Here is a 24807-nt window from a genome sequence, read left to right on the forward strand (position 1 = left end):
ACTGATAACCAGTCTCTGAAAATCCTCAAGCTTAATGCTGTTCAGAGCATCCATGATATAGTTCATAAAGAGTTTCCTACAGTATCCATCACTGGTATTAATAATCTCCATGAAGAATCAGCTGCCTCTTTAACTGATACAATGAACCTAAAATAGAAACAACAGTTAATTCAAAATTGATTGTACGATTGTCAAGGAAATTAAATATTATTATTATTAAATGTTATATTTAGTCAAATATGAAAGATTTTGAACAACCTCGATGGTCCCAAGAAGGGACCAGCATCATCCTCATGTACAGCTTTCCTTTTTAGCTTTTCTTCAGTCACAGTTGTGCAACATGGCAAAGGTTAGTAATAAGTGAAATTACTTGTTACACCGTGACTCATATAGAAAACAACAGCCTGTTACTGGTTAACATGACATTGAAAAAAGTTAATTTTAAAAATATGCTTAATTTTAAGTACCACTGCCATAAATCTGATTTTACTTTCTGTGACGTAAAGCTCATGCAAATAAAAGAGCAAACCCAGAGTGTTACTTGGCCAGATTTCCCCAATTTGTTGCATGAATGGCTTTTGAAAGGGGTCCCTCTTTGTACAAAGGGATTCTCGTCTTTGTTTGGTTTCGCCCCATCTGTGTCATCTGGTGGTCTGTGCAAGAGGGTGGTGTCTTGGGGTGCTCCCCAGCGGCGTTGCCAGTTGTTTTATGGACTCGGTGGAGTGGTGCTGGGAGTTCATAAGTTGGCTGGCCCATTGTGTGCTGAGCCCAGCTGACACGTGTGAATTGACTCCAGCATATTGACAGATCATTTCCATTAATGAATCAGAGGAGTCTGCCTTGTTTCACTCTGTGATTTATGCCCTGACTTCATCATCCACTGAGATCGGGGTTAACTAACACCACCACAAAAGCAAATTCCTGGAAGAAGGGAGTTTGCTTTGTTCAGTAGCTTTATGCATGTGTGCATGTGCATTTATCTGTATAGACCCAAACACAAGTTTGCCTCAACAAATTTACAATTTGTACAACATATGTAATCTCCTGCCCTTAGACTCTCCTAAAATCTGACAGCTTTTTTTCTGATAATTACAGCTAATTTGGTTAAAGTATGACATTCATATCTAGAAATTATTTCTGAATTAAATTCTGTATATTCAAACTGCCTGTTGGTAAAAACTGGGTGATGTCTAAGTTAGACAAGTTCACATTTATCAAAGACCTTGCTGTATAATGTTAAGAATAGATGGGCTTTTTATTGATTTGATATTGAGCTGGTTTTGTCTGTAACTGGTGGCGTCTCATCAGCTTTGCCCCTGATCCTTCTTGGGACCATCGAGGTTGTTCAAAGCAACAGCCACACACTGCTGATAGCGCTGGCCTCAGCCTGGCCTGTCACCCCCACCACTGCTGCCACATGGAAGGCACATTTGCTAGCCACCATTTTATGCCACTGTCACCCTCCCTTCAAGAGCGAGGGGAAAGAGGGGGAGGTGAAAAGGAAAGGAGGGAAAGAGGGAGGCTCACCCTGAGCGGATGCTAGACAAAGATGGCAGCAGAGACATTTTGTCTACTTTCATTAGTTCTGGTGGTGGTGAGCTGTGCTGAATATTAGCCTGTTACTGGCAAAGCCACACATTGTGAAGCACAGACGGAGAGCATGTCACAATCAAATTTACCCAACCTCATTTCCATCTCCCTCACTGGAAAAGTGGGACATATGGGGCAGGATGCCAATTGCTTATTTTATACGGTAATTAACATGCTTCAAACCATGTTATGTGGTAGGTGTGTCTCATCCGTGACAAAGTTTTTCTCATAAATTTACATATATATTCCCAATAAGGTAAGATATTTTAAGATTAAGTATATTAACTTTGCTGGTCTTCACTCATGCTTCATAGTTTTGTTGCAGAGGTGTCAACTTCAGCTAAACTCACACCCAGCATGAATCACTGTTGACATTTCCTTGAGTATCTTCTATCTGGTATTTGTCAGTTTAAATTGGGATCCTACCTAAACCCATCCACACACTCCATAGAGTGTGTGTGTTTGTGTTTGTGAAGGGGGATCTGTGCACGTATGCATGTGAGTAGAGGACATTTGGTTATGTGCACATGCTTGTGAGGAACTTGATTCTTAGATTGTTGTCTGTAGTTTGATCACCATGACATATTCATCCACATCAAAAAAGTTTTTTGGAGTTCTGCCAAAACACAGATGCTTCATCTGGTTTCCTATTCTCCAGCCTGCATCTGATTCTTTTGTTTACCTAAATAACAACATTCACACAGTGAGTCCTTCACTGGTGCCCTGGTGTGTGCAGAGATGTATCTGAATGCTGTTTTGTCCTGCTGGGCTTTCATCTGTTGGACTCATTATAGTAGTCATCTCACAGGGCTCTATTAGAGAAACTCTGGAGACGGGCTCTCCATGAAAGAGTCATGACGGACGAAGAAGTGCTGATGTGTAGGTTCCTGCCTTCAGGCTTTCACCTGCTCAGGAACAGCCCTAAGGCAAAAAGAGCCAGGCTGCTCAGACCAGCCAATGAAAGATTGAATAGCTAAAGTCAGACTTTCCTAGTGTTGCTTACTGTGGTCTAGGCATCTGAAATTGATGTTAAAAGTAAATGTTCACTAATTAGTAAGTGAATTTTCTGAGTTTCTTTACTAATGATGAAAAACAAGTCAAAAAGGTGGATGGAAGCACCAAAAAAGATGGATAAAGTTGTGCCGTTCTACCCTGTTAAATTTCAAACGATTTTATTAGAGTGTCAATTCTGTGGTCTTGTCATGGCTCGAGAGGTGTATGAGCAGGGAGTGGAGCAGCAGGCTTGAGAGCATGTCGGCTGTTGACACCATCTAACGAATGGGGGGATTAGGAGTTTACAGAGGCAGTAATATGATAGGTCAAAAAGAGGAGGCACTCCTCCACAGCACTTGGCTCTGTAATGAATGATTGACTGGAAAAGGAGAAGCTGCCACTCGCCGGCTGAGTGCTCATCTTGACGCCTGCCGCACCGCTCCATGGCTCCCCTTGATCACGTTTCGCTGCTCCCTTCTCATCTAAGGCACCAGTCTGCAGGGAAAAGCTGCTTTTCCCTCTTATTTTTCTCCCTAATTTACACATTTAAGACATTTTTGTTTGCTTATTTGCAATTCCTTTTTTTGTCAGTGAGCCTCTCTCTATCAGTCCTACTTCCAGTCCTGAAACCAGCCCCCACCACACACACACACACACGCATGCACACTTACAACCTTCCCTTTCTCTCCTGTTTGCCTTGGGGCAATGAACTAATTTCAGGTTTCATAATTGCAGTGTGTTGTACACCTGTCTGCTATTAATTCTCCCCTGTCTCTCATTCTCTTTCTTAATGAGATATTATTGTAATTATTGTCATTATGCAATTTTTTGTAATGAACTTGATTGATGTTGTTGTTGTGGCACTATTCATTCTCTATAATTAGTGTAAATGTGTTAAAAACTTCTATAGGCACTGATAGTTTAAGAATATGGTTATGAGCAAACCATCATTCACTTATCAGCTGACCTCAGAGTTCCTACAGGATTTGTCTTGGATATGGAGAAGCGAGCTGCGTAGCCTGGTCACCACTGAATAGGCCCCTGCTTGTAGCCAGTTTAAGACCATTACAACAGTGAAAGGCTATACAATGGCCAGTGCTGGGCTTTGTTTCAGTCTGTCACTTGCACCCTGTGAAAATCAAATAGTGCTATGCTTTAAAAGAAAAGGTGAAAAAGGTTTTGTCTATATTCCAATTTTTGGAAAATCTGATGAATCTGAAAAAAAGCTTTCAGTGACTTGGTTTTGAATGTTATTGTTGAAGAGGCAAACTACTGGAAGGAATGCTAAAGAAAATCGCAGCTGAATGAATAATTTTTTTCTTAGCAGCTCTCAATCCAATTAGGAGTTTAGTAAGGGTCATGCATAGGGACTTCACGCTGCAGGTTTGTTTCTTTTGGTTGCTTTAAGGGAGCAGGATAGAGCTGAAGTTTGCTAGGGTCTGACTGAAGGTTGATCTCTTTAATGTGTAGTGAGGGGTCTTGTGCCTTGGTGAATCATGGAAACTGTCTGTGGGCCACAGATTATCTTTTTCGTTATTCTGAAAGGAAGTTTGGGAGATTGTTTTCTCTGGTGGTACCAATTATCGGATCTCTTCTAAATTTTTCCGCTTCTCCCTCTCACATGCACCACTAATGTTGTCTCATTTACCTCGAGTTTTGAGGTTTAATTTTTCATAAAATAGCATATTTATTCTGATCAAATATTACTCATTTATATCCCTAATTTTTAGGTTCAGTATTTAATTTGTAAAGCTATAACCTCTTTTTGAAAACTGGAATGCGTAAAAATGCAGAAAGGCTACCAAGGTCCTTAAAGGGGCCGTAGCTGATCTTTAATCTTTCGCTATGAGAGGGAAAGTGGATAGGAGGGCCTTAGAAGTGGGCACATCTAGCCTTTGTAGATTTGTTCACATGCTGGGGAGCTTTGAGTGGCTGACAGCCATTTAACTCCACACGACCTGGTTCTCAAGTGCCATCATTTTGGTACTCTTGAATCCTGTTAGGAGCCATAATTACAATTCATGCAGTCTCTGGGAATCTTAGAGGAAGCATTGAGATAGCAAAGAGGGGTGTTGAGAGGCTGAGAGAACCTCAGCAATACTTGCCTTTCATCAGTGTGGAAACACTGAGACCATCAGTGAACTGCCTGAAAACTGTGGCACTGCATTGCTACATTACACTAAAATTTCATGTAATATAACATGCCTCATAATGACACATATATACAAGTAAATATTTATTTAAACATATACAAAGATGGATTTTTATAGTGCAAGTGCAAATATACATTTACATGTTACTTTATAAAATTGCCATTCTCTTAAGTGAGCAAACAACTTGTGAATTGAAGTATGAGTAAAGTGAAGCTCATGCAGTGACTTTCAAAGGGAAACAGAAGAAAGGATGAGCATAATGCTTAATAGGTGCTTTAGTAATTTCTGAGTTTTCATAGCTTAATCCGCTCTGAAAAGCTCAGGAGAAGAAAGGCTGCAAATGGCCCTCAGTATTAATTTGATGTGACTTCTGTACAATAAGGGCTGTGGATCCCAGAAGCCCATTTTTAAGCTTACCTTCTTTCATCATCTTCAGCCCTTGGAACTTTTGCCTAAATGTTTCATGAAACCAAGGCTGTAAGCCTCTTTGGTATTCTGTCTTTATAACGCCTGGTTTAAGACTATTATTACATCGTGTTCAAGGCAGAGGAGCACATACAAACAGTGAAGCTGCCTCTCCATTGTGTGAAACTCGAATTGATTTGGCACAATTGGGAGAGCACTTGTATTAAAACACACATATTCTATGGCTCATTTGCCCCCTTTCTTTTGAAGTTTTGCAAATGCAAATTTGGGCTGGTTTCCCTCCTTCTTTTTCCAAATAAGTATTCTTTTGGTTTTTCTGAGGTTGTCTACTCATTATATCAATTATATTTATCATAGATTTCAATACCCATCAAAAAACATTCGTGCAACCAAACCGCACAGAAAACAGTACCTCACTATGCAAATAGTGATATTGTTTTATTTTTTGACTACATAAAAAAAAAATTAAATGAAATTTTGCACTGTTGTCAGCATGTGGAGACCTTCTCTGAGATTCACTGAGGCCCCATTTTGTTTTTCTGTTTCTGCAGATGGTAAAGCAGGCAAAAGATTCGGCTTGTTATCAAAGAATCCTGTAATGATGTGCCTCAGGACAGTGCAGGCAAATATTTCACTGCTTTCTCTGCTCTGTATGCTTTGCCACACATTCTCCCTTATTTTAAAAGTAATATTAGGGATGTAGATACTTGTTCATTGTTTTATGATTTCAAGAAATGGAGTATACTTTCTTTGTGGGTTTTTGTTTACACTGAATATAAGGAAGCCAACAAGGAGCTCACTGGGTAGGTCAGTGACCCTGGAGAAAACAGCTTGCATTAATATGGACTAATCCAGTGTAATTAGTTAAATTACAGTGCACCAAGCAGCTTGTCAGGGGCTGTCGGATTTGGCAGGCACACAAGATGGCCTGGCGTCCCGCTGGACAACAGAGACCCAAAAGCTGTGCAAAGCCACCATACTGCATCTATTTTTATTCCAATTTCCTGGTCTCCTCTCTTTCTTGACTGAAATACAGAGTTGACTCCCATTCCCCCATACTGCTTGGTTTTGTGCCTGTCTGCTAAAGTGGATCAAAATTCTGTGAGAATTTACTTCATGGACTGCAGGAAATCAGAATTTATATCAGTGCTTCACTTCTGCATGCTTTTATAAGAGTTCAGAGAGTCAGATGCATTCTAACTAGTGCTGCTAAGAACCATAGACACGGTTAAGAGACTTCCTCGTGTTGTAGGATTAGCATTGGTAAAAAGATTTAAACTATATAATTACATGAGGATAAAGTACAAATTATCTAGTGTGCTCAACAGCCAGATTATCATCCCTTGCAAGCTCCGTTCAGCCCCAAGGGGTGAGCCTGGTTGACAAAAGGCTCTCATTAGCATAAATTTCCAAACCCTCTCGTTCAGAGAAGCCGATAAGAACCTGTTCCACCTTTGCTTTCGCCCTGAATGGCTTGTTGTGCTTTTGGCAATGACAGATAAGTCAGGGTAATTCAACTTTATGCCTGAAAAAATGATGCTCCAGATTCTGGCTGCATCCCGAAGGTGTCACCCACGATAATCCTCAAAGAGGGGCCAGCAGAAAGGGGGCTGTGTGTTTTCCAGATGATATACTGCGAATGACAGAAAGAATTATACGAAGGAGGACAAATCTGTAACATATTATTAAGCAATTCCCAGTGAATAACAGGGATAAAAGGATAATGGATGAGGTTGTCGTTATTACCTTGGTGCTGAGGGAAGTGCCAAAGCAAAGGTAGAGAGACAAGATTAATTGAGGACGAGTGAGACGTGCTCATTGCTCATCAGACCCTCTCGTCTAACCACTTCCTCTTTCTGTCCCTCTCCTCTTCTGTCTCTCCACCTCTCTATCCTTGTCTCATTCCTCCTCTTCTTCTCTGTTTTGCTCTGAGCCCCTATCCCTCCCACACACCAACAAAAAAAAAAAAAAAAAAAAAAGAAAAGTGGGATTTAAAGAGATCAGCTTGGCACTCTCAGCGGCAGCCAGAGGAAGCTGGTACCCAGGCCAGGAAGATTTCAGTCATCTTAAGGCTGACAAGTTCCTGAAAAAGTCCCATTAGGAAAAGCTTGCTGAAAAGACCCCATACCAAATGACTGCATCCCTTCTCTCAAGCTCCTTAGTAAAGGCATCCCCAAGCTGTTTATCTGGATGATGTGCTCACAATGTCTGTTTATGTATGTGTGGATTTGGCTGTGGGTGGGTCAGCACTTGAGCATGTTTATAAGTATGTTTAAATATTTGTTGTGCTCCTTTCTTTGTTTCTCACTGAACGTAATTTACTTTCAAAACATCATTAGTAAGATTCCACTTACAGTGAGGAGACAAAATATTGTACATTTCATGGAAATTGAATTCTGAAATGACTTAATCACCATTAGTAACACTGCTACAAATGTGAGTCATCTTAGCTTGAATGCTAATTGCACCATTATCAAGTAAAATTTGTACTTCCGTATTTACTTCAAACACACACATAGCAACAACTAACAGAAACTCAAAGAGGCCAATTAATCTGTTTCCAAACTGCATGTGTGTTGGTGGTTAAAAAGCTAAACTGAACTGCAAATCTACTAACTGAGATAAGGTGAGATGATGCAATGACAAACTCCAGAAGGGAATTTCAGGTGATGACTGTGACGCAGTGTAAATGAAGCACAGCAATGCAATGTTATCTACTGTAGCCATGCAGTAAGATTTGAAGAGCAAAATGTGCCACACTGTGTAGCCTTCTCCAAGTGGCAACAGCAGCTTCATTTTAAGTCATATGTCAAGCTTTAATACATTTTACTGGCAAACAGAACTAATGTATGTGAAATCAGTTGAAACTGATATGATACATGTAATTGTTATTTCAGTAGTGATGTCCTTGTGTGCTTCCCTGTCTATTATGTAGTATGTATATCGCTGTGAAGGGCACAATAAAGGTGTGGACAACCAACTTGACTTCACAATGTGAAATTTAAAAACCACAGGTCTAAGGAGTTATTGCATTTCTTAAGATTTTATATTTTAGAATTTTTAAAAACCCTCAACTCCATAAGAAGAAACTGCATAGGCTATCAGGAAAACCTCTCCTCCCACCTGTCCAACCATAGCAGTGTTGAAGACAGTGCTGCAGGGCCTGCTAATGTGCATGAAATCCCATCCCTGACATAAATGTTATTGACAAACTTGGCTGGACATTTGGGGCAGTGAACTGCCAGCATATTTAATGCATATTCATCTCCTTTATCCCACTGGTCTTGCCAGAGCACCCGAGCTGTGTCATCTTGCCACACTCCAGCTACCACCCAAATGTATAGTGACACTGATTATGTAAATCTGTATCTTGTTTTCACCCAATACCTGCATTAGGAGCGTGCTACTTTATTATAGTTGAGATATGGGTCTCTCAGAGGTAGTTTTTTATAATCTGCGGGAATCTTTCACATTTTGCATTTGTACACTTCATACTTCATTGCTTAGGCATGTGTTATACGTTTTTGCAGAATGTAAAATGGATAAGAGCTAAAATAAAACAGTTAACATTAACATTTCTCTTTAAAACACTTTCCCTGTAATATTGGATTATCTAGAGTAATAGGGAGATTGTTGCTGAAATGAGAAATGGTATTTTTTTGTAAAAAAAAAAAAAAAAAAATTAATAAATCTAGATTTTCATTTTAATTGTATTCGGCACTTATAGTGTAACATCTAAGCACATATAATCAACAATCTACCTCTACATGCCTCACGTGGGTGTATGTAAGAAAGTGTATTTGATATAAAATATATATGATAAATAAATTATTTATATTGTGTTAAATGTCCTACCTCTTGCTTAGCCTTTTATATGTTGATCTCATATTTCTATAAGTATATTTTCATGACCCAGTCTCCTGTGACCTATATGGCCGAGAATGTTCCTCCCACTTAACTTAGCATTGCACTCAGCCCTTGTTTTTACTAGATTTTATGCTTTCTCTTCTCCTTCTTCAACTGTTCAACCTCTTCACAGATTTGGCCCATATTGCCTGGGGTTAGCCATTGAATGCAGTATATGTAGTGTGTGCTGATCCTCCAAATTGCCATGTGTGAAATCCATCCCACTTGCTCCTGAGGGGGTAGTCGTATCACTCAAAATGAAACTGCCTCTCGTATCCTCCCCTTATTCTTCCACTTCACTGTTCTCTGTGGTCGCCTGGGACCATGCAGTTGTGAAGCTTTATCGTGGAAGCCTATTAGACAAATCTGAGAAGAATGCAGTGGAGGTGCTGTGATACCAGGTTGTCAGAGTGTCATATAAAGTCTCATATAAATATATCAGTCATGCTGGCTTGGAAGTCTTACTGAATAATATTATTTTCTTGTTTTGCTATAAATGTAGAGGAGGAAGATTGTATTGTTCCATATGGGAGAAAATTGCATCAGGTTTTAGAGAAAATGCTTCATTAGATTTATTAATAACATCTGTCATAGTGTCTTAGTGAGTATGGAATTAAAGCTGTTCAGAAGTCAGATATGATTAGAATCTATTTCCATGAATGAAGTGGCTTCCTACCGCTTTTAAGTATGATGTGCTCCATTTGAGCATCTGCACATTATTATATATGAGTTTCAGCCTAAACACTGGTGTCACCTGTGCCTCTTCTCATCTCATCTGTCACAATATTTTTCCATTTTCTGCCTGTGATGTTCTACAGGCAGAATGCAGCCTGCCCTCTGTCAAATCATGGAAAGAAGAGAAGGCGAATAAAGGAAAGAGAGGACAGAGACATTAAATTGCATTATGGCTATTATGCTGGAGAGGTACATCTCCCTGCAGCTGACAGAGCAGCGCATGCGCTTGTGGCTCCTAATGAGCCTGCGTGGAGGGACCTGTGTGGAAACAAAAGACTGCGCTTGTCGGCCATACCAGACCCCTCCACCCACCCTCTCACTGCTCCCCAGCCCTGAGCGTGACAGACCAAGAGCAGAGTGCTGGTCCCTTCCTGGTGGCGTGATTAGATTGGGGCCGAAGTCTCCAGCTGGCAGGCCTGTCTGTGACTGGAGGCGGCCGTCCCCAGCGCTTGTCACTAGCTGACACCTCTGACAGGCAGGGGACAGCTTCAGCAGACAGGTTCATTAAATGGCATTTTTTACAGCTGGGCCTCCAAAAATGAGGGCTGGGCTTTGTCAAATCTCCAAGTCTACAGGGGCCTCTGTGTGTTGGTTTAGACCAAAGCTTTGTTGTTATGACAAATTTTTTGATCTGGGCTGTTTGAAATCAGCTCTTTTTTCTCCTCTTTAGCCTCTCTTTTGTTGACAGCTAGCCCTTTGGCCTGTACTTTGTCATGGCGGCAAAATGTTCACTTTAGTTGGGTAACAAGAAACAGCCATTATATTGACAATTTATAACGATCATACCATCGATGTTTTCATCTATCTGTCGGTTATTAAGAACCCGCATTGCAGTTCTGCTAGGCAAACGTGTAAATTGCATATTACCTACTGGGTTGTTGCAGTTACAGTAAATGTATAGTGTATGGCAAAATTCAGAATTCAGGAGGAAAAAGTTTCGCCCTGTTTAATAATAAACAATGAAATGAACAGAGATGGTGCTAAAAGTGGACATAGGCATCCAAGTAACTTAATATGTATTCAAATAATAGCTTGATACTGCTCTGATGGAGTAGGCAGTCATAGCCTACCCATGATGCATATCTGTATAATTTGCCTTTCAGCATCACACTCAGAAGACGACTTCCAGAACATCTGGATGCAGAGCAGGAGGGGGATAAAAGCTACCCTGCCTCCTAGTGAGCTGCTGCTGGCCCTCGCCAGTGTGCCTGCAGCTTCATAGCTATCCCTCCATTTCATCTCCCTTCCTCTCTAACCCCCCTCCAGTCAGCATGCTGCCTCCTGTGAGCTGTGCTGTCTCTATGACAACTGTTTGAGTTGGGGGTTGCAGAGGTGTCAAGCAGGGGCATTACTGGGAGGAGAGCACCAGAGATGCTGTGCTGCACATCCAGCATCTCCACCTAATCCAATTTTAATTGAGCTCCAGAGATTTTGGATGTGGCATGGAGGTCGGGCATGAGCTATTCCAGGGAGAAATTAAGGCAGCCTGGCTCACGCTGCACTCTTCCAGCCTGTCACTATTTTAAATGAGCATTAGCATCAGACCTAACCCAGCTGAACATCTCACTTTGCTTCCCTCCCTCTCTAGTTACCCCACCTCAAACAACCAATACACACATACACAGTAGGGCCTCACCCCTTTACTGCCCTGTTATATCTTTATTCTCTCTTACACACACACACACTCTCTTAACTGAACCTGTGTTATTATAACCTGGAGTGTTGATGAGTTTGGTCCCCAGCTCATACTGTTGGATAAAATAGTTCAGTGACGGAGGTGAGATGGAAGGAGGGGAAAAAGGTGTGTGAGGGGACCATTCTCACCTGTCAGGACAACTGTCTTGGTTTTCTGTGTGTGGACCTGCAGTCCCTGTGGTGCTGCGTACATTAATGATTCTTTGTCTGCTCTGTCCTCTCATGGCATAATAGTTTTTATTGATTATTTACATGTCACTGACTCAGGAAGTTTTTTTTTTGTAACCATTTACCTTTGCCCTCATGTTATAGACCAACTCAAAAAGTGTAAAAGTTGCAGTGAGCTTCATCCTGTCTGCCCTGAGATCATGCTGCTGTCATGCTACAATGTTTGAATAATCCTTTGTAATAGGTGAATATAGGGAATTAATGAACCTGTAGTAGTTTGATATTTATATTTAGTTTTGAATAAAACTCATCTAGCAGATGTTAAGATTTTATTTTAATAGCATAATGTTTAGAGTAATTATCTTATAAGCATCATATTCATATTTGAATTTCAGCTGGGATTAGTGTCTCACCAACTACTGTGATGGCCATGACTAAGACAGCTCACAAAACAATAATAATAATAAAAAGAGAACAGCTGAACTTTTTAAAATAGGAAACAAATATTAAACACTGATTTCCCTGTTGAAGAATTGCATTCAGGTCATGTTTTACTGTCTGCTCTGATACATTTTGGAAAACAGTGTTGGTGCAGAGTTGGACTGTTTTAATGCCAATATCACAACAAAGCACTGGCTCATTTTACACAGTACTTCAGTTCAAAATATTAAAATCATAGTTTGAGAACCTGCCTCATTGCAGTCTTGATAGAATACTGCAACACTGTACAGAAAATAAATGCTACACAATAATCTGAAATCCTGTTGTGACACTCTTCTGTGTGCACACTGCATGGTGTTTTGTTATATGCAACTTCAATATGAAATCTCTTGAAATGCACAGTACATAACACTGTACCCAATTATGGTTTTATGCAGCTATAATAACCTTTTACTCTTGTCTTTCTATCCCTCTAGGTCTTGGCATACACTGAGGGTTTACATGGGAAGTGGATGTTCAGTGAGATCCGGGCGGTCTTCTCCAGACGCTACCTCCTCCAGAACACAGCAATGGAGGTCTTCATGGCCAACAGAAGTAAGTTTGGTGCCAATTGTAGCTGTAGAAATAGACTTTTTTTTTCTTTTCTGCATCATTAAGTATTGTCTCTCACTGTTACACAGCATCCGTCATGTTCAACTTTCCTGACCAGGCCACGGTAAAGAAAGTGGTCTACAGTCTTCCTCGGGTGGGAGTGGGCACCAGCTATGGACTTCCACAAGCCAGGTGGGTCATAGATGCCAAAAGAAGGTTAACAGAACACAGTTTAATATTGCTAATATTGTAATTCCTTTATGAACAGCGTTACCTCCTCTCTGGCCCATATTTGAGCATCTGTGCAGCCTGTTCTCCAGAGGAGTCATTTAAAGTACCGTTGCGCTAACCATAGAAGTGTATGTGCACTGACCCTGATTGAACCAACCTATTTCTCTGCAGCCAGGCCAGTGATCAAATAAAAAGCCATAGATTGCTTTCAGACTCTTATTTTGCTAACCAGCATAGCTTCATATATAGTTTTTGGTCTTTGGTTTAAAAAAAAAAGAAAAATATAAGTTGAAAATACTTTGAGTGAACCTTCTGTTTTTGTTTTACTCTTCAAATGTGTTTTCCAGGCGCATTTCCCTGGCGACCCCTCGGCAGCTTTTCAAATCCTCTAACATGACCCAGCGCTGGCAGAGGAGAGAGATCTCCAACTTTGAGTACCTTATGTTTCTCAACACTATTGCAGGTAAGGACTTTAAAATACTGTACAATGTTTGATAAAACTTAGTGCTTTTAGCTTGGAAGCCACTGAAGGCATAAAAATAATGCAGTCTCTTTTTCACAGGCATCAGTTAAATAGATTCTGATTTGTTTTCTTCGATATCCAGGAAAATTTTACAGCCCGTAAAAATATTAAGTTTTAATCTGGTATCTATGTGAATCTCTTCTCTATTAGGTCCTTATAACTTTACATTTCGCTATCATGATCAAAAACTATTATATCACTATCACTGGAAATATACTATAAGTGGCCTCAGGTATGTCATAAATATTTAAGGATCCCTGGTATCCTTATGTGGTCCTGGACAAAGTACACTTCACTGTTCACGAGAGTGTGCTGTTTGAAGCAAAGAGCAGGCACAGCAGATTTCCCCAGATAATTAGTGCCTGGCTTTGTGAGAGCATACACATGTGTCTGCAGAGTTGAGAGGTTCTGTTGTCGACTCTCTGATCTGAACTGCGACTAACAGGGAAGGCAGAGCAACTGCACGCTACTCTGCTCTGAGAGGTGTCATCTTCTCGCTGCATATTCATGCATATTTATATTTAGCTTGTGCTGGAGTTCAATACATTATTGTCACTTAATTAGATGTAAGACAGAGAGAAAAACATGCCCAAAATTCATTAAAATCTTTTTTAATGACCTGCACTAACAGGGATGTCAGAAAAGTGTGGAGCAGCAGACAGGCAGTGGGTGATGTGATGGGAAGAGGTGCGAGCAGGAAGGGGTTTTCTAATTAAACACTATTCCACTGTTATTAACATCCTGCCACCCCAAACTCAGGCCTCAGCACCAGAGGGTCTAACCAACACCCCCAACTCATCCGCCACACTTGGCCCACTGCTTCCTTTTCACTATATATTATTAACCTAGATAATTATGCTCTCTTGTATCCTACAGACTACAGCTACTCTGCAGAAGTCTTCCCATTGACTAGCCTGTCAGATGTTATCACTCGCTCAGCTAGATTTAGACTCTCTAATGCCAACCTGCTGGTCTCCAGGAGTCAGCAGCGCTACACCTACTGGCTTGGTTCAGACTTATAATATTTTGAGCATAACTCATTAAAAACGTTATGGCACTAGCTAGCAGAATTAGGAAGACTATAGTAATGTATTAGCCTTCATTTAAATGTATTAAAATAGCTTTTATTATTCTGACCTTACAGTAATTTTGCTGTAAGGTCAGAATCTGACCACTTGATGCTACTGTGATATTAAATGCTTAAAATCTGTAATGTACATTCATGATATAGTGAAGATGTGCATATTTATTTGGTAATAATGCATTCTTGGTTCTCATTGTAAATACTAATTAGTAAATGTGTGCAGGAGTGTCTCATTTTCTGCCCTCTGACACTCTGTGTTGTGATGCAGTAATGTGTAACAATAAGCCATGCTTAGGGTATACTGGTGAATATCAATACCAGAAAATGGGAACATCTACCTACTGTAACTATGAATGGTTTCTGAAAAATGTGCTGCTTCCTTTTACAATTTAGCTTAAGATTTTTCTGATCAGGTAAACTATATGCATTTTTACTAGCGGTTTGCTATGACCCTACATTTTTAGCTTGATTTATTGCAGGCAGTAAAAATTCCAGTAAAACCCTCTGTAGCAGCCCTATCCCAATCCTGGATTACAACTGGCCACCACCTGACCTCACAGCTGTATCAGTGTCATCTTCAAAAGAAAAGCAGAGCATTAATGACAACATAGTACATGATCTTGACTTTTACCATGCATTTCCTATGACACACTTTGCCATCTGAAAACCATATTCCCACTGCCAGCACACTGAGGAAATCACATCTGGACAATTAGTGGATCACGCTTGAGTGACATTTTAGGTTTTTGGAGCAATGGTTTGCAGAAGAATCTGTATCTTTGTAATCAGACCTCCTAACTTAGAGATACTTATGTTCTCAATAGCCTTCAAGACTGCCTCCTCAGGGCTACTGTAACTCCCACAATCTATTGATAAAGTGAAGTCATCAGGCAAAGGAATGGCGAGTGCTGAAAACATTCTCACACACCAAGGGACTCTTGCCATTCGTGTATGTGTTTCCCTGGCAGGCTCTGTATGAGACAGGAAGTGCGTTTGATTGAGGGCTCTGAGATTGGGAGCTTGTTGGAATGCTGCATGCTGATCCCCCAAAGTAACTGAAGCCTCAAGTGTGCCCTGCCCTTCTTCCAACCCTTGTGTTCATTTTCAGTCCTTCAACACTCACAGATTTGTGTCTGCTCCCTGTGTCTAGGGAGGACATACAATGACCTAAACCAGTACCCGGTCTTTCCCTGGGTTCTCACCAACTACGACTCTGAGGAGCTGGACCTGACCTTGCCAGGGAACTTCAGAGATCTTTCAAAGGTACTGAGGCCTCCTGGCCTTGCACCTCAGTATGATGGAGAGAGGGGGGAAGTAGGGGCAGCTGGCTCTGACAGCAGGGGTTTTCCTTATTACGAGTCAGACTGTAAAACAATATCATATTTAATGGCAAAGGAATCATGGCGGGGTCTAAACTCATGAGGTGGAATGCAGAAAGTGGAAAAGATCCTGAAATACACTCAAATACCTTATGTAAGGCCACTACTGATTTCTGTGGTATTGTGTTGTCTCAGCACATAGTTTGCACTTTCTGCTTTGACTATAAGCTTAACGCTGGTTCCTGGATTGTTCATTAGGGAGGATTATAACATTACAGTTTATTGCGTTATGTGCAAAGCAGAACTCTTTCAGATAGGCCACTTTAGATGCATCATGTAAACCAAAATTAATTTTCTTGATATAAAGAATATGTAGTTATTGCAGTATTAAGCAGGTGTGTAAGCAAAAGCTCCAGTAACTAATTTTGGTAGCATCTTGTTCAGAACCAATAATTTAGCCCACAGAAATTTGTGGAATAAAGAACATAAGATAAAACATATTTGATAATAATTATCACCCATCCCTTAACTGCAAAATCAGTAGTATGTCAAAGACAGAGCAGACAGAGATCAATGCATTGGCACATTTTCTTAGTAGCTGTTCAATTCATTACATGTAGTTTCTGCATGGATTTGACTTTCTTCAAGTTTGGTGAACTTGTAAGTCATAAAGATAGTTTTGCACCGAAAATTAAACAAAATTAATCAAAAATGCATCAAACAGTCCATTATACCTGCTCAGAGACATTGATGCCCTGCAACCCTGTGAGATACATTTCAGCATTATGTTTGCTCTGTCTTTGACTGAAGGAGAAAAGGCATCAATCACTGTGCCACAAACTCTGGCCAGGTTTACAATCCCCTCCTCTTTCTCTGTTTGTGTCTCCCTGTCTCTCTCCCACATAACCACACTGCAGCTCACTGACCTGAAAATAGTTGCATTCCTGTCTGAGCTCTCTCTCGCTCGCTTTATCGCTCCCTCATTCCCCCTTATTACCCTCAAAGTACTGGCATTCAAAGAGCCTCACTTCGCCACCTAAGTTCTCAACAGTTTGTTTCAATTTTCAGCTTTTCAAAGCATGTGTGCCATACCAGGAGAGCCTACTGTGTGAAGTGAATATGAATCACGGCTGTGAATTTTAAAAAATGAGCTCCCACTGAGCTGGAGCACCTCTTCATCTCTCACATTTAAACCCAGAATGTTTTGGACAAACAGCTCAGTTCTGTGTGTTGCCATTGTCATCTCAGTACTTGTCTGCCGTTAGTCGCTCTGGTCTGTAGGGTATCCAGGTGGACTGAGAGAACCGTAGGACATTTATGTGTGTGTGCAAATATATGTGTGTGTTGGGGGAGTGATCAGGGCCGAGCCACATGCAACCCTCCTGCCCTGGGGAGACAGTTATGTATTGTAATGTATTCCAGTGACATCCTCCCATGCTGTTTACAGGGCTGAGCTGCCTTCATTAGCATGAGTTCACAGCCCGTGTCTCCTGACAGTTGTCCTTGGAACCCCAGGGCTCCTACTTCCAAAAGTTCACAGCTAGTGTAGCAGGGAGGGACAGAGGCCCCCACACGTCTCCTCTCTGCTTGGTCGGTCTTTTGTTCAATTATGGATCAGAGGGAGCTGCACAATCCCAAGACTTGTTCATTGTCTGTTAGGGCTCTGTGTGTTTCTCTAAGGTGTATGTCCAGCGGGTGTGGTTGTGTACCATACAGACTGTGTGTTTGGCAACTAAGGCTGGCATATTTTTTCAGTTTAAAAAAAAAAAGGAGTCAAACTTCTCAAATATTATGTGCTGTCAAACACAAACAGTCCTACAATTAAGTTGTCTAAACAAAGTTGTTTAAATTTAATGTATTTAAAAACCTGGCTGATTAAAGACAGCTATATTGCCACTATCCTGTACTTGACAGTTTTTGAAACATGAGGTTGCTGACATATTTCTGTGTGTTCCTAAAATGCTGTGGTTAAATACAAAACTCTAGCTATTACTACACTAGATTTTTCATTTCCTCTTTTAATTTGTATGCTTTTTTCCTGTGGTTTAATAGTGTCAAATCACCTCTTGTACAATAATCTGTCACTCCAGAGCTCAGTGAACTGCAGAATTATGAAGATAAATTGTCATTTCATTACTCTTAGGTTTACACATTGGATTAAGCTAAATTGTAATTGCAGTTAAATGAGTGACTATAAGCCAAAGCATTTTTCTCAAATTATCTTACACTGCACAATGTGGGAGACTTTATTTCTCACAGATCAGTCATACTTGAGACCGGTTTGTCATTTACAGGTGAGTGCCCCATGATGGGCAGCATTGTTTAAACTGTTGTGTACTTATCTGCCAAATAATCGCCTCCCAAACTTACTGTACACACCTACAATTACCTGCTGGTTGAGCATTCAGTCAGCTGTGAACTGAGCAATTGAACACTGCATTGTTTTGCCTCAGGGCCAGCGTTCTGCATATTTGGATGTCAGGTACATTCATGCAGAGAAGTGTTTCATTAGATTGTAATGATTATTTCTTGATGGAATGACAAGTAGATGATAGATAAGGGGAAACTAATCTTCCCCATAGCTGTTAAATGACGTGATGAAAATTCATATAATTGCATAAGGTGAAAGAAGCAAATGTGGTTTAAGACTATGCTTATATATACTGATAAATCAACATAATCAGTACAATTATCATAAAATTTTATATATATATATATATATAAAGTGTGCATATATGTTATAAGCAAAGTGTGTCATATATGTTATATTATTAAAATTTAATGTTATAAAATTTTATATAGATAGATAGAGGAACCTAATGTTTTTCTTCTCAAATCCCAACCCTCCGCCCCCCTCCCAAAAAAAAAAAAAATTCTTTACATAATGGAGCCTTCTTCACCCTCATTTCCACTCCAGTCAGGCTGGAAGGAGCACATCTGCTTTATCTTTTGTTGGGGCAACTTGATTGCATTAGACTGGTGCTGCATGCAGCCTTCCCTTTGACAAGGCGAGCAGAAACAACTGTGACTTCTCCTGACAGAGCACCATAGCAACATACTGTAATGTAATTTCTTCTGAAATATAAAATGCAATATGCATCTCTTTGGGAGGTAGCTTAGATTTAACCAAACAAATGGAGGCACTCTCTGCACACTCACTCACCAACAGCCACATTCATGTCTTGCGTCTTTGGAGTGTAACACCAGAATGATCCTGATTGAATTTGAACCCAAATCTAAGTTGATCTTTTTTTTTTTTTTTTTTTTTTTTGTTGTGTTGCTATATTTTTTACTGGGTCTGGTGTTATACAAGAAATTACCTTCGATAGGAACAAGTGTGAAACTGTCTAAACCATTTGTTTTCATTGTCTTATATCTGTAATCAGTATGATATGCAATGCAGGCGAAAGGAAAAGGATGATTATACTTCATTGAACATAGGTAAACAGAGCCTGATTTGAGCTTATCAGCTGATAGTGATTATGACAGTACTAAACGTACTAGAGGACCATTGAAGTGCTTATCTTTTAAATGGCTTTTTATTTCTCAGTAAATAGCCAATCAATCATAGATACACTTATGCTTAGCTGTTCTTTGCATAATAAAACCAGAAATATATCTTCAAAATAGACATTCACTTTTGGAAAGTGTTATATGACCAGAAAATTTAATGTGGCATTTTTATACAGTGTATTTTCTATTAAAAATAGGTTTTTCTATGGCCTAGAAAGTGCACTATGGGAACATATAGTAAGAGGTGGACTAACCTGGGAGTACCCTTTCAGTTTACTTTGTTTGACCTCTTCTAGGAACAACAGTGTGAGAGCTACATTATGCCAAGATTTTATGTTCCTGTAGCACAGGAACTGTGCTGTGGAAGTAGTGTTTATTTCAACCTACCTATGGTCGGTTCATTACAATTTCATGTGGCTGCTTTTATTGGTATGCTTGGTGTGTTTTAACTGCTTTCATTCTATGACACATTTGATGTTTAATACAGTGGCCATTATTACAAATATTTCTCTCAGGCCATATACAAGATTTTACTATTAAAAAAGATTTGAGCGATTGCATTTACAACCATTGTGTGGTTGTACAGTGATAAAGTCATATAGAAAAAAAATGTGCTCCTCTCCATACAACTAGATATAAGGTTGACTTTGGAGGTATACAATGGGCCACACTAATCAACACTCAACACTGGTTTACAGTCACATACTTATGTTCAAATAGCTGACCACATGCCACCAGAACAGCTTTCTTCTTGCTATCATTTGTTCGTGTTTTTAATGAATCAATCACCCATCTGTTTATGTCTATACATGCACCTATGACACTACTTTATACCCTGAATTTGCTTTCAAATTGTGAAGTTGTTAGCCTTACCGTTATTTTGTTGTTGCCTTTTTTTACATTTCAGCATATTAGCATATGCTGTATAACAGCCCCAACGGGAACAGTGTTCAACAGTCTACCAAATGAAAAATTATTTTCCAATAACGGCAAACTGTGACAAAATATGCTTGAAGAATCATGATTTGGTGTGAACCAATACATGTTTTTTTCGGTGCAGTCATTGATTACTGCGGCACACTAACCTGTCTAGTAAATAAACTGAGAGCATTCTTATTTCAAGTCAGACAGACAATGTATTATTATTTATGCTTAAACAGCTGAGGGGAACCTGTTAGGGGAACCAACTAACAGTGCAAGGAACCATTTGCCTAATTTCTTTGGAGCCAAATATAAGAATTACCAGGAAATAACTTGTTATTAAACATGTCTTTGAGTCCCTTCCCTGTATTTTGTTTGCAGTGTTTGTTGTTGTGTTTGTTTAGTAGAGAAGTTGGCACAGTAGAATGGAATCTCGATTTACAGTGTACCCAAAATGTAAAGCTTGAAATTGTAATGTTCGCTGCTATCTCATATCATACTCCTGCCTATAATAGCATGACATTGTTTGTTAAACATCTTCTTTTGGTATCTTGACATTAAAATAGGGCCCTAAAACACTTAATACACACTTAAAATCAATTATTTTGATACAGCTCTAGCTCTAGGAGCTGTAATGGGAATTGTTGATTATTATTTCTTACATCTATTAGCGTTATATGCAGCTTTCTTTTCCGTATATTTACCTTTCTGTCTTATGTTATTACCTAGGTCTTTCTTACAGCTCTAAGCTGTGTTATTCACACTGGCAGCGGTTTTACAGAGTGTGAGACGTCTTGTGGCTTGCACGTCGATCCAGCTGGGCCCAGACATCACATGCAAGGCTATTATCACCCCATAAATCTAGGCAGATCTCAATAAACTTCTCTTTCAGTCTATTCATTTGTGCTAACACTGATGTAGACTGCCATTAAATTTTAAGGGGAAAAAAAACAGGCCCCATTTAATTTTGACTTCAGGCATATACACTCTGCTAGACACAGATATGAGCATAATCTGGAAAATGAACAAGTGTGTGGTGAAAATGAACGAGTGTGTCTGTTGTACTGAATTGAGTACAAACTGTACCCAGTGAAAAGAATAAGAGTTTAGTTTTAATATTGTTAGAATAAGTGGCTCTATTTTTAGGCATCAGTGTCAGACCATTTTAAATTGACGGTCTATTTTTTTGTTTCTGCTGACTTTTGAACAGCAGCTTTCAGGTAGAAAACCTGCCACTGATTACATTACTAGTCTCCCTTCCCCCACTGTAACTGATTCAGTATATTATTATTGACTGCCAATATGCCTCTGACGCTCTTACATTGATGGGGTGAATGAAAAGACAGAGAAAGCAATTTATTCGCTGCTAAACGTATGTTTAATGTGAGTACGTTTGTTGCCTTAAGAACACATGAAAATGAAACAGCTGCCAAGGGCAAAATCCCAGAGATGGTGTCAGTACAATATTGAAGTTATTACTGAGTCTGCAGTTAAATAATGAACCATGCTATCCAGGGTTTGACCTAACTATGAAATAATTTGATGGATGTCAAATAAATATATCAGTTATGTTATTTTTCTTTTTTATTTCCTCTCGATAATTAGGCAGCAGTTCTTCAAATGCAAAACAAACATATTAGAGTTTTTCGTGATTTCTGACATTTTCAGTCTTGACACTTCACTCATCACTCAATTGGCCTTTTAGAAAATTTCAGGCTCTGCTATTTACCATTGTAAGGCTAGTTTGGGGTTTTGTAGTGGAGAGTTTTTATGATGACATACAAACCTGTAGAGCATAATGCCAGCTAACAGCTTTTAAGACAGTTGGAATCAACTTCCTGATGATGCTAAATCTACTTTTGTTTTATGTTAATGCCTTTCTTTGCCTCTGTGAAGGTGTTGGAATGAACTCAGTTTAAAGTTTGATATACAAATAATGGTTCCTTGCCTACCTTTTCAGCATATTAGCCAACTGTGTTCAGGTTTTTACTCTATGAAAAACTAATTATGATGCAGTTGTAATAATTGATAATATTACCTATGTTGTTACATTATTAGATTGCACAATTTTCTGTAGGTGCAGCTAACTCCCATTAGCGGTTCCCAGTAGCCAGAGTGACAATAAACACATCAGTGTTCAGGAGTACGAGTGCTAAGAACTGTGTTTGGCTTGATGGGCGTGTTGGGTGTAAATCAGGTCAGCCAGGGTTAATCCACATGGATTACGTACAACATTTAGCACAAGGGACGCTCATATCTCCCCCTTCCATCCTCACTGAGCCATCCAGCTCACTCCTGCCGCCATACCCCCATAAATATCAGAAAGAAGATGCTGCAACAGGAACCTTTTAGGGTTCAGGAGAATAATGTGGTCAGACAGACAAATCCCAGAGTAAAACACATCTACCCTGAACTCTTCCAGTCTCACCACATGTAATCAAATGTAAAACTACTAAGACTCTGCAAGTTTATCTCTGTAATTATGCCCAATTATGTCTTTCTGTTTCTTTTGCTTTCCTAACACAGGCAATAGGAAAACATAGTTGGTTTGTTTTAGACACCAAAGCAGCTTGTTTAGATTTTGGTATCATGATTTGAGTTACTAAAATAACTAACCTAATTTGTTATGGTTGTGTTCAAGGTTGTAAAACGGTCATGGATAAAAGAAATAATGACTATCTGTTTGAAATGTGAAATGCATCATGTTGTTGAGCTGTCCAGTCACCATGACCTCATCTCTGTGCAAACTTTTCATTCTTTATATAGCGTCACCTGCTCTGTGTGTTCTCAGTAAGATTTTCCATTTGGTGATTAAAAACAGATTAAGCAAAGAGCCAATGGACTTCCAAAGACAAATCCCACTTTTATGTGGCTTGTGTGGTTGTCCACTAAGTAAGTAAAAATGAATACATTATATGATTCAGACTAACTTCAGTTTAGCACTGATGTTTCATGAAAGGGTTTATTAATAATTTAAGAAAAGACTAAAGAATTTATTTTCATAAAATGTGAGCTCTAGGATGGTATAGTATAAACAAAAACATTTAAAGCAAAAATCAGTTCTTTTTTTCATACTTTTGATATATAAGTGAAAATAAACATAAGTTACCAAACACTCTTGCCTATGGAACAATATAGACTTGCATAGTGATGTACTGACTTGCAGAGATGAGAAGGCCATAATCCTTAAAATGCTTAGTTATCCTAACCTTATCTATATCATAGGTGTCAGTTGTAATTTTTCAGAATTGACTTGGACTAATATATAATTCACAGTTCTTTCTCTTGTATGTAAATCCTTTCATGGGCTTGTCTTTCACTGCATCATTAATATGCTGCCATGTGACTGGTACAGCTCTCAGATCTACAAACATTCTGCTGCTCGCTGAACCAAATACTCACTGAGACTTCTGCAGTTCTGGATCCAAACAGAAGGTTTAAAGAAGGCAAGATCAGTGACTAGAATATGGTTTTAAGCCTTCCCGTAACATTCAACAGGTTACTATTACTATTTCTGATGTTATACTTTTTATCTATTTTCAACTTTTTTTTTATTTTTGTGCTTGCAGCCAGAGTTTTGAGAAAGTAGTTACTTAAAGGCATGTTAGATACTACAGAGGTGTTATTCCTGTAAATATGACCGTTAAGGATACATTGTTCATTACTGAGTTCATGTCAGTATGAAAACTGGTTGGTCACTTTGACTTGAAGTTGTAGTTGTTGCATTGGGTGTGACAGTTACAGATTTGTACCTTTTCCTTTGATAGTTACAGCATTTGCTTTAAGTTGTTTTTTTTTTTTTTTTTTTGCTTTATTTATTTGTTGTTTTAAGATTTATACTACTGAGAATATCTTTTTTATGGCATAATGCTATGCCAGGAAAGCAAGAATAAATATGTTAGCATTCTAATTTACAACAAAAACCATTAAACGGTAAACCTTTATAAACTTCAATTTAAACACTTTTATTTACTTTTAGATTGCATACCAATTCAGCTGTGTGTGCTGTCAAGATTGCAAGTATAAAGTATAAAATATCCACTGCAATAACTATTTTTTAAATTTTCAATTCAATTTCCTTATTTTCTTTCCAGCCTATTGGTGCCCTGAATCCAAAGCGCGCTGCGTTTTATGCTGAACGCTATGAGACGTGGGAAGATGACCAGACACCACCATGTCATTACAGCTCCCACTACTCCACTGCTGCCTCCACCCTGCACTGGCTTGTCAGAATAGTGAGTAAAGTTATTATACTGTGCTTAAAAGCACAGAATTAGTCGAGCATCAGAATAGAAATGAAATCAAACGCACATCCTCAGGCAGCTTTTTATTTTCAACTCTGCATTAGTTGATTGTCACTTGTCAAACTTGATGATGCTGTTACTTTGAGGTCTGTTGGCTTCTGCACAGGAAACAGCTCGACATCTCAATTTGATTGGGCCTGAGTTAGACCAATGGCGCTCAGAAAACACATTTCACAGGCCAGTAAACCAGCATATGTGAACTAAATAAAGAGTG

General features: G+C 39.3%; 1 protein-coding gene across 2 annotated transcripts in view; it reads left to right on the top strand.

The window, feature by feature from the left end:
- Positions 1 to 24807, top strand: part of nbeab (neurobeachin b) — a 178540-nt gene that overhangs the window by 131708 nt on the left and 22025 nt on the right. For both annotated transcript variants that reach the window (XM_026295919.2, XM_026295910.2), the window contains 5 exons: positions 12584 to 12701; positions 12788 to 12890; positions 13277 to 13392; positions 15687 to 15799; positions 24384 to 24524. In XM_026295919.2, coding sequence (XP_026151704.1) covers positions 12584 to 12701; positions 12788 to 12890; positions 13277 to 13392; positions 15687 to 15799; positions 24384 to 24524 — 591 coding nt within the window. The remainder of the gene's footprint in view (positions 1 to 12583; positions 12702 to 12787; positions 12891 to 13276; positions 13393 to 15686; positions 15800 to 24383; positions 24525 to 24807) is intronic.

This window comes from Mastacembelus armatus, chromosome 13 (genome assembly GCF_900324485.2).
Source record: "Mastacembelus armatus chromosome 13, fMasArm1.2, whole genome shotgun sequence".
NCBI classification, from domain to species: domain Eukaryota; kingdom Metazoa; phylum Chordata; class Actinopteri; order Synbranchiformes; family Mastacembelidae; genus Mastacembelus; species Mastacembelus armatus.